Source organism: Mya arenaria, chromosome 3 (assembly GCF_026914265.1).
Source record: "Mya arenaria isolate MELC-2E11 chromosome 3, ASM2691426v1".
Taxonomy (NCBI): Eukaryota; Metazoa; Mollusca; class Bivalvia; order Myida; family Myidae; genus Mya; species Mya arenaria.
Window position 1 is genome coordinate 62049284 of NC_069124.1, and position 17887 is coordinate 62067170.

The 17887-nt window shown below is 34.9% G+C and overlaps 1 protein-coding gene across 1 annotated transcript in view; it reads right to left on the minus strand.

The window, feature by feature from the left end:
• Positions 1-17887, minus strand: part of LOC128226178 (RNA polymerase II elongation factor ELL-like) — a 52203-nt gene that overhangs the window by 15131 nt on the left and 19185 nt on the right. Inside the window, exons 3-5 of the mRNA XM_052936070.1 lie at positions 15712-15810; positions 10528-10656; positions 7134-7210 (exon numbers count right to left, since the gene is read on the minus strand). Coding sequence (XP_052792030.1) covers positions 7134-7210; positions 10528-10656; positions 15712-15810 — 305 coding nt within the window. The remainder of the gene's footprint in view (positions 1-7133; positions 7211-10527; positions 10657-15711; positions 15811-17887) is intronic.

Consider the following 17887-nt stretch of genomic DNA (forward strand, 5'->3'; position numbering starts at 1 on the left):
TTTTGTAACTATGATCAATGGGTGTAGACATTGTGTTTTGTAAGGCTATGATCATAGTGGGTGTATAACATTAGTGTTTTGTAAGGCTATGATCAAGGTGGGTGTATAACATAAGTGTTTTGTAAGGCTATGATCAAGGTGGGTGTATAACATTAGTGTTTTGTATCATATCATCATAGTGGGTGTATAACATTAGTGTTTTGTAAGGCTATGATCATAGTGGGTGTATAACATTAGTGTTTTGTAAGGCTATGATCAAGGTGGGTGTATAACATTAGTGTTTTGTAAGGCTATGATCAAGGTGGGTGTATAACATTAGTGTTTTGTAAGGCTATGATCAAGGTGGGTGTATAACATTAGTGTTTTGTAAGGCTATGATCAATGGGTGTATAACATTAGTGTTTTGTATGGCTATGATCATAGTGGGTGTATAACATTAGTATTTTGTAAGGCTATGATCAAGGTGGGTGTATAACATTAGTGTTTTGTAAGGCTATGATCAAGGTGGGTGTATAACATTAGTGTTTTGTAAGGCTGTGATCAAGGTGGGTGTATAACATTAGTGTTTTGTAAGGCTATGATCAAGGTGGGTGTATATTACATTAGTGTTTTGTTAGGCTATGATCAAGGTGGGTGTATTACATTAGTGTTTTGTAAGGCTATGATCAAGGTGTGTGTATTACATTAGTGCTTTGTAAGGATATGATCAAGGTGGTTGTATTACATTAGTGTTTTGTAAGGCTATGATCATAGTGGGTGTATTACATTAGTGTTTTGTAAGGCTATGATCAAGGTGGGTGTATTTCATTAGTGTTTTGTAAGGCTATGATCAAGGTGTATGTATATTACATTAGTGTTTTGTAAGGCTATGATCAAGGTGGGTGTATTACATTAGTGTTTTGTAAGGCTATGATCAAGGTGGGTGTATTACATTAGTGTTTTTGTAAGGCTATGATCATAGTGGGTGTATATTACATTAGTGTTTTGTAAGGCTATGATCAAGTTGGGTGTATTACATTAGTGTTTTGTAAGGCTATGATCATAGTGGGTGTATATTACATTAGTGTTTTGTAAGGCTATGATCATAGTGGGTGTATATTACATTAGTGTTTTGTAAGGCTATGATCAAGTTGGGTGTATTACATTAGTGTTTTGTAAGGCTATGATCATAGTGGGTGTATATTACATTAGTGTTTTGTAAGGCTATGATCAAGTTGGGTGTATTACATTAGTGTTTTGTAAGGCTATGATCAAGGTGGGTGTATTACATTAGTGTTTTGTAAGGCTATGATCAAGGTGGGTGTATTACATTAGTGTTTTGTAAGGCTATGATCAAGGTGGGTGTATTACATTAGTGTTTTGTAAGGCTATGATCAAGTGGGTGTATTACATTAGTGTTTTGTAAGGCTATGATCAAGGTGGGTGTATATTACATTAGTGTTTTGTAAGGCTATGATCAAGGTGGGTGTATTACATTAGTGTTTTGTAAGGCTATGATCAAGGTGGGTGTATTACATTAGTGTTTTGTAAGGCTATGATCAAGGTGGGTGTATTACATTAGTGTTTTGTAAGGCTATGATCAAGGTGGGTGTATTACATTAGTGTTTTGTAAGGCTATGATCAAGGTGGGTGTATATTACATTAGTGTTTTGTTAGGCTATGATCAAGGTGGGTGTATTACATTAGTGTTTTGTAAGGCTATGATCAAGTTGGGTGTATTACATTAGTGTTTTGTAAGGCTATGATCATAGTGGGTGTATATTACATTAGTGTTTTGTAAGGCTATGATCAAGTTGGGTGTATTACATTAGTGTTTTGTAAGGCTATGATCATAGTGGGTGTATATAACATTAGTGTTTTGTAAGGCTTGATCAAGGTGGGTGTATATTACATTAGTGTTTTGTAAGGCTATGATCAAGTTGGGTGTATTACATTAGTGTTTTGTATGGCTATGATCATAGTGGGTGTATAACATTAGTATTTTGTAAGGCTGTGATCATAGTGGGTGTATTACATTAGTGTTTTGTAAGGCTATGATCAAGGTGGGTGTATACCATTAGTGTTTTGTAAGGCTGTGATCAAGGTGGGTGTATATTACATTAGTGTTTTGTAAGGCTATGATCAAGGTGGGTGTATACATTAGTGTTTTGTTAGGCTATGATCAAGGTGGGTGTATTACATTAGTGTTTTGTAAGGCTATGATCAAGGTGGGTGTATAACATTAGTGTTTTGTAAGGCTATGATCAAGGTGGGTGTATTTACATTAGTGTTTTGTTAGGCTATGATCAAGGTGGGTGTATTACAGTGTTTTGTAAGGCTATGATCAAGTTGGGTGTATTACATTAGTGTTTTGTAAGGCTATGATCATAGTGGGTGTATATAACATTAGTGTTTTGTAAGGCTATGATCAAGTTGGGTGTATTACATTAGTGTTTTGTAAGGCTATGATCATAGTGGGTGTATATAACATTAGTGTTTTGTAAGGCTATGATCAAGGTGGGTGTATATTACATTAGTGTTTTGTAAGGCTATGATCAAGTTGGGTGTATTACATTAGTGTTTTGTAAGGCTATGATCATAGTGTGTTAACATTAGTATTTTGTAAGGCTATGATCAAGGTGTGTGTATAACATTCGTGTTTTGTAAGGCTATGATCAAGGTGGGTGTATAACATTAGTGTTTTGTAAGGCTGTGATCAAGGTGGGTGTATAACATTAGTGTTTTGTAAGGCTATGATCAAGGTGGGTGTATAACATTAGTGTTTTGTAAGGCTATGATCATAGTGGGTGTATAACATTAGTGTTTTGTAAGGCTATGATCATAGTGGGTGTATAACATTAGTGTTTTGTAAGGCTATGATCATAGTGGGTGTATAACATTAGTGTTTTGTATGGCTAATGATCACAGGCTATGATCACAGTTAGGTTTATTATTAAAGTGTTGTGCATGCTATGATAAAAGTTAGGTGTATTATCATAGTGTTTTGTATACTATGATAACAGTTAGGTGTATCATATGCTTTGTATACTATGGTAACAGTGAGGTGTATTATCTAGGTGTTTTGTATACTAGGATAACAGTGAGGTGTATTATCTAGGTGTTTTGTATACTAGGATAACAGTGAGGTGTATTATCTAGGTGTTTTGTATACTAGGATAACAGTGAGGTGTATTATCTAGGTGTTTTGTATACTAGGATAACAGTGAGGTGTATTATCTAGGGGTTTTGTATACTATGGTAACAGTGAAGTATATTATCTAGGTGTTTTGTATTATCTAGGTGTTTTGTATACTATGATAACAGTGAGTGTATTATCTAGGGGTTTTGTATACTATGATAACAGTGAGTTGTATTATCTAGGTGTTTGTATACTATGGTAACAGTGAGTTGTATTATCTAGGTGTTTGTATACTATGATAACAGTGAGTTGTATTATCTAGGTGTTTGTATACTATGATAACATTGAGTGTATTATCTAGGGGTTTTGTATACTATGGTAACAGTGAGTTGTATTATCTAGGTGTTTTGTATACTATGATAACAGTGAGTGTATTATCTAGGTGTTTTGTATACTAGGATAACAGTGAGGTGTATTATCTAGGTGTTTGTATACTATGGTAACAGTGAGTTGTATTATCTAGGTGTTTGTATACTATGATAACAGTGAGTTGTATTATCTAGGTGTTTGTATACTATGGTAACAGTGAGTTGTATTATCTAGGTGTTTGTATACTATGGTAACAGTGAGTTGTATTATCTAGGTGTTTGTATACTATGGTAACAGTGAGTTGTATTATCTAGGTGTTTGTATACTATGGTAACAGTGAGTTGTATTATCTAGGTGTTTGTATACTATGATAACAGTGAGTTGTATTATCTAGGTGTTTGTATACTATGATAACAGTGAGTGTATTATCTAGGTGTTTGTATACTATGGTAACAGTGAGTGTATTATCTAGGTGTTTGTATACTATGGTAACAGTGAGTTGTATTATCTAGGTGTTTGTATACTATGATAACAGTGAGTTGTATTATCTAGGTGTTTGTATACTATGATAACAGTGAGTTGTATTATCTAGGTGTTTGTATACTATGGTAACAGTGAGTTGTATTATCTAGGTGTTTGTATACTATGATAACAGTGAGTGTATTATCTAGGTGTTTGTATACTATGGTAACAGTGAGTTGTATTATCTAGGTGTTTGTATACTATGATAACAGTGAGTTGTATTATCTAGGTGTTTGTATACTATGATAACAGTGAGTGTATTATCTAGGTGTTTGTATACTAGGATAACAGTGAGGTATATTATCTAGGTGTTTTGTATACTATGATAACAGTGAGTTGTATTATCTAGGTGTTTGTATACTATGGTAACAGTGAGTTGTATTATCTAGGTGTTTGTATACTATGGTAACAGTGAGTTGTATTATCTAGGTGTTTGTATACTATGATAACAGTGAGTTGTATTATCTAGGTGTTTGTATACTATGGTAACAGTGAGTGTATTATCTAGGTGTTTGTATACTAGGATAACAGTGAGGTATATTATCTAGGTGTTTGTATACTATGATAACAGTGAGTTGTATTATCTAGGTGTTTGTATACTATGGTAACAGTGAGTTGTATTATCTAGGTGTTTGTATACTATGGTAACAGTGAGTGTATTATCTAGGTGTTTGTATACTATGGTAACAGTGAGTTGTATTATCTAGGTGTTTGTATACTATGGTAACAGTGAGTGTATTATCTAGGTGTTTGTATACTATGGTAACAGTGAGTGTATTATCTAGGTGTTTGTATACTATGGTAACAGTGAGTTGTATTATCTAGGTGTTTGTATACTATGGTAACAGTGAGTTGTATTATCTAGGTGTTTGTATACTATGGTAACAGTGAGTTGTATTATCTAGGTGTTTGTATACTTGATAACAGTGAGTTGTATTATCTAGGGGTTTTGTATACTATGGTAACAGTGAGGTGTATTATCTAGGTGTTTTGTATACTATGATAACAGTGAGTGTATTATCTAGGGGTTTTGTATACTATGATAACAGTGAGTTGTATTATCTAGGTGTTTGTATACTAGGATAACAGTGAGGTGTATTATCTAGGTGTTTTGTATACTATGATAACAGTGAGTTGTATTATCTAGGGGTTTTATACTATGATAACAGTGAGTTGTATTATCTTAATGTGTGTTTGCTATTCTTGCAATGAGGTGCATTTTCTGATATTGCTTGTATTCCATTTATTGCTGTTTCATAACTGTTGGTTACTAAGCAGATGGGAAATTGAGACTGAACTACTATACATCTCACACAGTTAAATAAAAATGTTTTATTCTATGATAGCATACAATTGCAAACTTCTCATGTGTTCATTACTGCTTTAGAATGCAAGAGAATATCTGAAATTCTAAAAATTCTTTAAAAAAGGATGGCCTCAATAAACCATTATAATGATTGTACAGTTTCCTTATAGAACGACCATTATCCGTGTTAAATTGAAAGGACAAGAACATTCCTAATGAAGCCCTAGAACATATTAATCAAGTGCATTTAAGACCCTGTCTTGTCTCTCTCCTGGGTTTTACACCTTCAATGTTAAAGTTAGCAGGCTAATGGAGTGTACATTAAGACCTTCTAATAATTGTCAACCGTTTTCATTATGAAATACAACAGTATTATTAAGAGAAATTCAATAATGACATGCCATGAAAGTCTAATGACCAAATGCACAAGGAACGGAAACATTTCATGATAAATCTTTGTTCTGTACTTTTATATCTTAAATATTGAGACACCATCAGGTTCTAAGACATTATCACATACCCGGAAATCAGGGGAAATGGAGTACAGGGCATTATGATTTCCAAGACAAAACAATATCTGTTGTAATTTATAGTCCATTTTCTCATCATCATCCTAATCAGCTATGTTTATTTTGGCTGCAAATGGTTCCTGTAACACCTCAGCAACCAAGCATGTCTCTGAGTGTAGATAAAGCCAACATCAACCTAGCATTATTATAGCACCAATTGAAGGGATGGTGTTGGATAACAAAGTTACATTTATCTATTTAAGGTGGATTGTGACAAAATGCTGTTAAAATAGGGAGTGCATATCTGGTTGTCAAGTTCATTATAATAGGCCTTAGAAGACAGTGTGTAATAAGAGAACCTTTTGCCAGGAGGTGGACACCTATAACATTGGACAACTACTTCTAACTGCCTTAATCAAGCTATTATACAACGTTATGACTGATGTTTTATATCTTAAATCATAGTCTCACAACGAATTCCAAATACCAAGTACCAAATACAACTCAAATTAATGTGATGACGTTTGTTAATCTGAAGGTGGGAACAGTAATATCAACTTCCATTTTAAAGCTTTTTCATTTGTATTGTTTTCCAAGGTACCAAAACAACAAACGGTAGACACAGTGTCATAAAGCTCAGTCAGAAGTGAAATTAACTTTGCTTCTTTACCCAAAAAAGAGGTTTCTGTTTGATTTTATTTCTATTTTATTACAAACAAAGCTATATTTTAGTGCGCCATTAATATTTATTCAAACAGACAGTAATAATATCAAGTGGCAGAAAAGGCATTTATTGTTGGTGTTAGATGGTTATCTTGTGGCAATAACTTCACACCTATTTCTCTTTACTATAACTGCATTGTTGTGTTAGGATCAGTAACTGCCAAAATACTTCTTTTATGATGCACACAATCTACTAACGTTCAAGTTTCATTCCACACAATCACTATGTGAACCAAAGAGGGTTTAAATTTAACCTTTAAATTCACTTGGTATCATACAAAATTTGTTTCGTAGTATTCATACATGCATAAAGTTATGAGCTTCCAATTTTTCTTACAGAAACCATAAAAGATAATGATAAAACATGTCATCTGCCGCAAAGAGATTTGAGTGGGCCATTAGTCATTGGCTTGTACGTAAAATATTCAAATTCAATGAAGATTTCAGCAAATTATTTGATATTGTGAAAAATCCTTTTGGCCATCAATGCACAATGCTTCAACATGCACATGCCTTGATCTGTATGCATGTCTAGTAGACATTGTCTACATGTTACAGAGTGGCTGATCCTGTCCACCGGACTCACCTGTTCTCATTCTTGTAGTCATATCTCGGAGTGGGATCTGGGTCATGGCCATTTACGTCATAGCTTGCCTTTTCATCCTGAAACATACCAAAACCCTATGAAATACAAACATGCCAGAGTGAACCGTTTAATTAAACAAATGCACTATTTTTCTCAAAATATCAAGGGACACAACTCATCAATTATCAATCCAAGAATTATGGGCTTTGCTAAATATATGCATGTTGTCACTTGTAGCAAGTGTAACAAGTATACTAAGTTTCATGTGAATCTGTTAAATGGTGATTGTGTCATTGCCAACCTTTATTTTTCCGGCCAACAACTTCACCATTGCTTTAACAATACCTTCAATGTTTTCATCCACAAACAGACAAGCTGAAATGGGCTGGATTTAACAAGAATCCTTTGGCTATTTTGCTTTCAAACAAATAAAAATAATGTCTAATTTTTAATTTCAATCTAAAGTTATCCAACAGACCTGAATAAAACATTCCAAAGAACAAGATGCCTACAAAAATCATACCACACCTTCAGATGTACAGCAAATTTTATTAACTTTATGATAGGCATGTTTTTCATTTGTAAGAATAAACAACGCCAAGAGGGCTTGGTTTTTATTACCAGTAAAGCATATTAATTTTCCTACTAGCCTGTTCAGTGTACAAAATAAATGAAATTCAAAGCTCTGGACACGTGTTTTACATTATCGTGTTTTACATTATCGTCTATTGTATTAATTTACTTCAATAGTTTGGGTGGTCATTAAAACCTGTTTAATTCACCTCCCATGTGAAGATGTATAAAATCATATACATTTGATTCACAAAGGCATTTCAACATTTCAGGCCAACCACTCTAACATTTCTCATCCTCTCTAGAGAATGGAGACTATATAAAGTCCTTGTGATTAACAGTGATTCAATATCTGGCAAGTGTTTTAATGATTCATATATAACTTCTGGTAAGTGAATGAAATCCAGCCAGTAGACAGTCAATAAAGTATGCCCACTGAACGTCATCATGGTATACTGCCAATATGCGAGGTGGCAAAAATACCAAATTAGGAATTGCCAAGACATTTTCCTGGTAGGAACCATGACATCAACAAACCTGCCATAATTCTTATGCAATCCATTTACTTAACGTCAGCGATGTTAACTATTTTGTCTTGGGCAATTTTTGCATAACATTTTATTTACTGAATATTGTTATTCCCAAGGCAACTTATAGAAAGGTCAAAGTCAAAATTGGAATAAACATTACTTGGCATGATGATTTCCTTAGTCATTCCATCATTGTGTTCTGCATTCCAGACATGAAACCCTCTTTATCATATATGGAAAATAATGCTAATAAAAATTGGAAACAACCCTGTTCAGTATTATTTTGTTGACACAAACCTGCACTCTAAACGCTGACATGGACAAAGAAGGAAACGAAACAAAGACAGGTCAAACCTGTTTGTGGGCCAACGCTGTCGTTGCGTTTTCAAATTTTTCGTTCCTGATTTTTCATAAGATCGACTTTGTTGTCAGATGGAACTGAAAAATACTTATTTTTCTTTTCAAGAGAAGATCATTGTCCTGTTTATTACATTTATAATGGAGAGATCATTTAACACGGGAGAGAGACCCTGGAGGACACCAGTACCATCACCAGAAGTGGGGGGCATCAATCACGCTGTCTGGGAGGAAACGCAATAAAAACCCACAGTGGCAATAAGATGACAGACCACACTGACTGGAAAAATGTTGGAGAAAAGTGGAGGAAACAATTTGTGTCTGTGGGTAAAAAAGGTCTCTCAAAAAGCCATAACATAATTCTCCACAACTAAATTACTAAATAATTATACCATGATAAAATACTAAATATCAAAACCAGGAGTTTCCTCATTTTCAATTTTGAACAGCCAAACTCTTTGTATGTATTACTCAACTATCGCTGTCACAGTTTATCAGTTAAAAATGTAATAACAATAATGTTAGTTTATATTTCGCATTTCGCAAAATGCATTAACATCAATTCTTGGTACAAGTATGTCATTAATTCAAGAAATAACCCCCATGTCTTATATAATATTCTCCCATTACAACAATACCAAGTTTCAGCTCCAATCCCTCGCTTCCCTGCTCATAATCCATCGGGATTTCTTCTGCATTACTGGAACACTTTTCACAGCATTCCTTCTCACTATTGCCGGCAATCATCCAACATTTTGATAGAGATGTTACAACAGTGGTTTTTTATGTGCAGATTTTTGCGCCTTAAAAAAACTTGTAAACAAGCTTTGGGCCAGCCTATTGCGTATATACATTAAGTTTTTACGGTTAATATGAATTTCTACAGCTCAGGAAGATTTCTCAGAAAGAAAGCCGTTCTTTCTTGATGTACAAATTTACAGGAACTTTACAACTACCTTCCTTCGTATTCATCACAATAAATGTAATCAAAACCTCATAAGAATAATTAGGCTAAAGTTGGCAAATGTGATACCATTTTTCTAGTTAATTGTTTTTAGTTAAATAGTAGAGATAAATAGATATCAACAAGAACAGAAATGTCTTAAATCCTTCTCCTCTATAATTTTTGCAATTGTTCATCATGGAAATGTGCAGCATCTACACGATTAGACTGCAGAGGTGACATTTGAATGAAAGCAGTACAAAAATCGGAAATAAATGTTTGACAACAACTTTTGTAAGAGAAAACACACACACTCTAGAGTGTGAGAGAGATATATTCCAGAAGTAACAATTTAACAAGGTGTTATTACTGTAGCAGGAGGGGGTAGGAATGACAGGATTACTGCCTCACAGTTCCTTTCATCTCCTAGTGGTGCCACAGTATGCCGATTGCTTGGGATTATAATTTAATATGGGATTTAATTACTAATGTAATTGATCTACACAGAGAGCTATGGGCAAGTTCCATTCCCTTTTACCCAGAATATAAAAGGAATAGATGTTAAGTTTCAGAGTCCTATTCTTATAGAACGAATCATAATCCACTTTTGAGAAAAGAAACAACTAAGAGAATCAAACAGTATCAGCGATAATGGACCTCGTTATTACTTTGGCTTTAATAGACATTATTATGTTATCCATCACATTATGTAGACCAAAAAGGGAATGGATCTATCATTTATAAGCTGTCATTAACCTTTTCATGTTCCAAGTAATAGTTCCATCTTACCATGTTTTCTGTATGGGCAACAAATGTACAGATAACAATGTGCATGTAAGGTCAATATGCAAACATGTGTACCAGTGAATACTAGCTACTGTTACATCAATTCCCATAAATCTAATGCCACCCAAGTGGAGTCATGACCTCCACCATTTTCATAGCCAGTTATGACTCTGCTGTGAGCCCACATGGCCTGCCATGTACGTACATAGTTGCGTTTGAGGTCCGGATGTTCTGTCTCAATGCCATCGTCCAGAATAGTGACTGCCACGCCCTTCCCAGTCACCCCCATGGCCCACGCCTTCTGAACATTCATATCCATACCATCCCCACGATTCTGAAACACACAAAATATTTTCAAACCTTTGGAAATAAAGGCATTAAATAATACTTCAACTTCGTGAACTTCAATAAGCTAGCTGTACTGTTCTCTATGTTAAACAAAAGGTCAGAAGGGATATGAGATTTATGTAAGAACTTGACTAAGATAGGTTGCAGAATGATATGATTCATTCTAGGTCTACCCCAAAACTTTGATAGATTTGCCTGGGCAAATATGTGCCAAATATATTTTACTAATGTTGATATGTTTGCACTTGCATTTCTCAGAGTAACGCACTTCTGAACCAGCAAATTTAATAATAACTGATAAAATGTACAGCTTTGATTTGGTATCATAATGGAAAGGTATATGATAATTAAGTTCCTGTGTAGCTGTTAAACAAACAGCATCAAAAACATCACTCTTTGATAAAACAAATTCCTGAAAGTGATAAGTATTTGACATTACAAAGTAGGAATAATTACTGCAGACAGGTTTTCTTGTGAGTTACATTGAAAACCTTTATCAGTATGCCACTTACAACAGAAAGCATGCCTTCATGGAGTCATTTCACCCTCTAACCACTTTTCTTTCTTTGCAAAGTTTTTGGCTTATAGTTCATGCTGTTGTGGCCAATGAGGTTTCCGAATAAAATTTAGTAGCATTTTGTTCTCAGATCGTAAGCTAGCATATAACAAGCAAATGTCTACCATAACAAGACACTGCAGCTATCAAAGGTACATGTTATAGAAAGCTTATAACTTTCTGAACATCCGTGGAATAGGTAGATACTCGTAATGTTAAGGGGCATGATAAGAAAGCAAAGGAAGTGATGCATTTATCAATTTCAACTCTTATATGCTTGAGGAAATCTCCCAATGCAGTAATAGTAGTAAAACTTCTTCATTCTGAGTAACACTTTGCTTAATTTCAACAATCAACAATAAAATTTCAGTGTGTATTTTCATCCCCAGCCTGCCAGTCTCAGCAGCTTTGAAGCCTTGCTCATGTAAGATTAATGACCCACAGAGATGACTTAATGGAAATCAATACAACAAAATACTTCTTTCGTTTGCTTAACTGCACAATCATGAACATCCCCTGATAACTTTCTTAAAACAGGCCAATAACTGTAATAAATGCTGGAATAAAAAAGGAATCATGATATTGTGAAATAACTTAATGGGTCTCCATGAAATTACATGATACTTGTATTGACAGTTTGATGACCACTGCTGGCACAGAGGCTCCAAGATTCTTTATTTATGTCCATGAGGGACATAACAACCCAATCCTCTTCTTCATACTGGCAAACTATTTACAAATTATTGAGCTTGTAATGGCTATCATTAATTTTTTTGCACATATACTATTGTTTCTGGATAAAAAAAACGCATCTACATTGAAAGTAAAAAAATCTGAAAACCACTAATGAATTTTTCTTTGTCAACATTTTATCCTTGACTTCTGTTCGCAAACAAACTTAGCCAAACATGCGCATCCATCAGTTAAACAAAGTATCATGACAAAGCCATTTTGCAACAAATCTGTATTGCCTCAATGCAACGGTGGCTTGGAAAGTCAGTTTCAATTCTTCAAATATTCATTTGTCACCATGTCATTCTTGCAAGTCTAACTTTTATCTATGATTAAATTGCCGGTTGAAGCAAAACAATGCAAACTGTTTTTATGATGTATGAATACTTTGCCCACTTCTTCAATAGTTATATGCACCATGCAGTCAATTGTAACCACGGTCCGGGGAAGAGCGGGAACTTTCCGTCAAGCCTAGCCCGAATAAAATCCCCTCCCTGCAGGAATGAACTGCTGGTAAAATCCCTGCCAAATGCTCCCGCACCCCAGTGGCCCTAGGTAAGGCCCATTCCCTGCTATTTTGGGCACTAAGACAAAACAACCACATTCACCCGGCACTGCGGGGCCACCTGGAAGGTAAAAACACAGCCATTTTCCCCGGTATACCCCCACACCTCGAGGGGGAGGGGGGTGCTGTGGGTACAATTGACTCAGGTGCAATAGTTACAGGTGATAAGTAAAATAGTACACCAAATTGCTGAGGTGGGAAGTCAATTGACAGGCCATAGATGTTGCTTTAAATTATTAAAAAATCACTAATTGGTTTTGGGTGGCGCAAAAGCCATGACCATTTAAATTAACTATTGAAATGCTTAGTTTATTTGCAAACAGTAGTAGTATAACAATACATCAGATTTGTCATGACTATAGATTTTTGACCAAATTCTATTCACATAATTTTTTCAACGTTTTCTGAACAATCTCAGCATTGCAGACCAACTTTTAAGGTATACTAATCAAACTATTACAGACAGATTTACATTTATAACTTGATATGAGAACCTCTGACAGACAAGCGGAAGGACTGGTTCACTTCATAATAGGTCTCATTACCCTGGTCTAGTATAACCGATCATCAGACAATAATTCAACAGACACAACAGGCTATCCTCAATCATATAAAGAGTCAAAATTTATAAATGCATTACTTCCTTCGCTTACATCTGTCAATAAACTTTTAATAAGGATGTATGCTATTTTTGGGAAACACATAACAAAAATCTGAAATTATTATAGATTACAAAAGACAACAGACTAGAAAAACCTGACTGCATCCTCATGGCAGTCAAACACCTGGTTGAGAGATCTGGGTCTGTCATTTCTGGAGATTGTGTCATTTGTCAGACTCCTACCAAGCTACTAGTGCTACCACTCATCAGTTAAGTGCTTATACTTATGACAAAAATGACAAAACCTCACACTTAACAATCATGTGATGAGCCGGCTGAAATCATAAGTTTTCCACTTTAATTTTTTAACCAAGAACTTGAACTATATTCTCTTTCTGAACCGCAAGAGTTTTTTGTTATACTTTGTACAATAAATGTCACAAACACAGTCATATACATCTCAAGTACCTGATTATTAGATTATGGCTATGATAAACCATTTCCATTTGGGTCAATGCAGCAAAATATTGCAGATTTTATCACGACACAGAATGCATTTTGACTTACTAGAATAGATGTTAATAGCAATGTTATACTAAATAAAATGGGCACCTGAGAATATTTTGAGTAAATGAATCAATAGCTTAAGTGCCTTATCATCTTCGTCCATGATTTCTCACCAAGTAAAAACATATTAATCCTCATAAGCAAAAACGGTTTGGGAGTAACTTGATGTATTTGTTGTTTGTTTAAGAGGTTGTGCCTATCAAATGTCAGACTGGCACACCATACCTGTACCTGCATGTCACGGACCCGTGTCATGACCCAAGACTTGTGTCTATGGACCCATTACACTAATTGTTTTAAACTTGATTGGCTAATTAGAAGTAATTGGACATTATGGTTGTTTACAGTTCTGGAGTTTGCAGCCATGTGTGGCTGGCAACAGTTGGCCTCTCAACATTACTGCCATCCTCAGGTACCTGATCAGAAGCACACCCAAGGTAAATCCTCTTCGCTATTAGTATGTACAATGTACTTCTCTAATCTACAAACATTTAACTGGTGTGTATACCACATAATGTTGTCTTGACCAATATACTTACTGGATGTATTAACATGAGTAAAACTTTTATTAGTCTAATCACCATGGCTAACCTGACATTAAAATGACCATTTTGTCTATGTCTAAAAATGTCTATGTTTCACATTCTGAAGCTACAGTCACACTAAAGCCGGACCCAACACAGACCACCTTAGATGAACATGGAACACCCAGGATCAAGAGACGTCTTCATCAGGGGTGGTCCTGGGTGAAATTGAGAAAACAGTCCCTCAACGATCTCAAAACATCGGACCAGCCAGACCAAATACAGCACCACAACATATCATGTAGCCAATATGGCTTATCCTGGTATCACCACAGCAGCACCACGGACATACCAGGAATGACCTGGACCAACACGGATGGCATCCTGGATCAGCCCTGGGGTGATCCTTGTCCAACAGGAAATGCCAGATCCCCAAGGATCAACCAATGCCACTACGGACCTTCCCCTCGGATTGAAGATTTTAAACAGTTTAATTGCATCAGAATCACATCTAAAGAGTCCAGCAATAAAACAAATTAAATCGGAATTGTAACATAAAATTCAAGCTTTATGTCCAATTAGTTAAATGCCTAAAGCCTTAATTTGTTAAAAAGACAAAACCACTGTAGTCTCATAAATAAAGGGCTATAGAATTCAAACTCAACCAAGGTAATTTGTGAGAATGGTTTTCAAAACTAAGTGAAAGTACTGTGAACATCCCCACAGAAAAATCAGTACTTCTTTTCTAGTTAATTCATCTTATTCAGTTGATCGACTGAATTGATTATGCAAGTTTTTCAGTAATTACCATCTCTAAAATATTACGTAAATACTACTTTATAGCCAGCCATACGCACACACATCTTCTTGGGTCCCACAGCGCAATGGATCGTTACTAGAGTTTCTCTCGTAGTTTTTCTGCGTTTACCAGACATTTTGATACTCTGCCAATGTTGACCATTATTCCATCAAATAATGTAATAGACATCAATGATACAAATGATCCCTATTTGGCCATAGAAATAAAATCCAGCTTCTATAAGATATAAATGCTAGAAAATTGTAACAATTTGCTAAGTGGCTATTTGCTTGACAGAAAAAAGCCTACTGTCAAAAAAATAATACCGAAATTGCCGTCAATAATACTTCAGACATGAAAAATGCCTACAGCTATGTTAAGTAATATGTGGAAATAGATTCAGACATGAAACTTGCCCATAAATCTGGTCTGTAATGTCTGATAAAGAACCAAACTTCTCCTTTTAACGTTCAGATCTTACAAACTAAAATACATTTTGTTCCATCAAAAATGCTAATTTCAACAGTAATAACAGTCTGCTGCATGACTTATTTGTTTGCAAAATCTACTTTAAAGATTTTGTTCTTTTTTTATGAACAATAGCAACTTGATAACACTTGGACATTCTTCCATGTCTTCCATCCAAGTGATATACAAGATCTCGATATACAAGATCTCAATCACCATCAATACTTACAAGGTACCATTGGTTACGCCATTTTGTGTCATTGAATTCCTGATATTGTATAAATCTCTTTCTCCTGGACTTGGCAACTTGTTGTTCCAACCATATCACCTGAAAAGAGATCAAACATGGGCAGTTGGTTAACAAATTATAACACCAAAATGTTCATACCATGAGTGCATAACAATTAACATAACTGATATGAAGCATTTAATTTATTTTTCTGAGTTGAACTTTTTTGCTTTTCACTGTTTTACAATTCGAAAAACAAATCTTTCTTCAAATTCATGGCAATTAAATTCAGCACACATCATGTTTTGGCTGCTGCACACTGAAGGGTGCCACAAAACATTAGCCCGATATCAAAACCGAGTCTGAAAGTTGATAAAAAAAATTGCGATACAGATCCTGATGTACTATTTAATTGTGTTCCACCAAGAAGTTGTTAAATTGCAGACATTTCAAATGCACAAGATGGAGAATCCAATTTAGAGATTGATGTCTACCAAGTTCATATTTTGTGCTCATTTAAAATATTGATGATTAAAATATACTACTACTACCAGAGAAGCTCAGATTCGTAAACCGAGACAGTCAGGTTAATTTCTAAGATAGGATTTCTCAATTTCAGGACTGTATGCCAACTTTGATGGAACAATGTGATAAGAGCATGTAGTCTAAAATTGATAGATGCCATAAGATTGTATCTTGAGTAAGTTGTGAATAGCTAAATCAATATGGTAGCAGCATCTGAGATTGTCCTCAAGTGGATTGTACTGTCCTCTGAGGGCCCATGTTGACCCACTCCTGTATATCGGCAGACTTTGCTCTCATCTCTGGACATTACCAACACTTATTTGCATAGATTATAGAATATAGGCGGACATTATCTGCAGAATCAGCGATTGCAAAATATTGCAATAATAAAGGAGAATATGCTTTGCTTTGAACTATCATTATGGCCTGTTTCTCTTGCATATTTAAACACAACAAACACCTTGCATTGGTAATTATCCAAAAGTCTTGCATAAATACCCCTGTTTTTAACATTCCATGAACAAGATAAAACATCAAACATGCACAGCAAGGTGTGCAGCAGGCTTGTGTGAGTGCAGCGGTGCAGGAGCAGGGAGGAATGTGGTGTTTACACAATGTTACACTTCCCCCTCCTCTCTGTCAGCCCCTCGTATCTGCTGAGTGTCAAAGAATGCCATGGACTACCTGCTCCTCTGTCAGCAGTCAACTAATGCTCCAAACAAACTGTCATTCTTATATATATATTTGCTACACTAACAGATAGTTTGATATGTCTAGAAAAATTCTCCATAATGACAAAATCTTGAGAGATTTTTGTAAATGTTAGTATATTTTTACTTTCAAAAATATACGCAACTCAACAATCATCAGCCAAATTTAAATATTTATGGTAGATTTTGATAAGAACATCAAATGATTGCTTTATATTCAGCTCAACAGCTTATTGCTTCTCATGATTGTGTGCATGATTTATATTGAAGTATTTACGCACATTATCAATAAGTGTCACATAAAAACAATCAAATACCCTGCTTTTGGAAAGTAAAAACTGTAGAAACAGTTCCATTAGCAGCAGCATATCAGCAATGAAACATTCTGCCAGGTTAACTGAATCACTATCAATAATTCAAAAATCTGTGTAATTCTTCATTCTCTCCCCAAGAAATTGTATTAACCACTAGCAAGCAGACATTCGCCTATCAAAGTCTCTGCACTCTTATCCTATTATCATTCTTGGCTTTTAACACTTTGTAATTATCAAGAAAAACTAGTAACCTATCCTACTCAATTATGTAAGACAATTCCCATATTGCCAAAGCAAACCTGTGAATAATTCCATAATTAAGGACATGGAAGTTTCATTGTTTTATTTAATCTCTCAATCTGAAGAATGCATTCTCTGGCTGCAAAATCTCTCACATAAACTACCATCTCCTTTTCAAGAGTGTGACACTTCTCTTAATCTGGGTGGAACAATGATGCTGCTGATTAACTTGAAAAAATACATATTATTCTCATGTTTTTATGTTATGCAATCCTTTTAAATATGATACATAATCAACAAGCACAATTTAAGAACATTTATTTGAGTCTGAATGTTTTGGGTCCAAACTCTTGTTGGGTGTTTACATTGTTATGATGGAATGTAAGA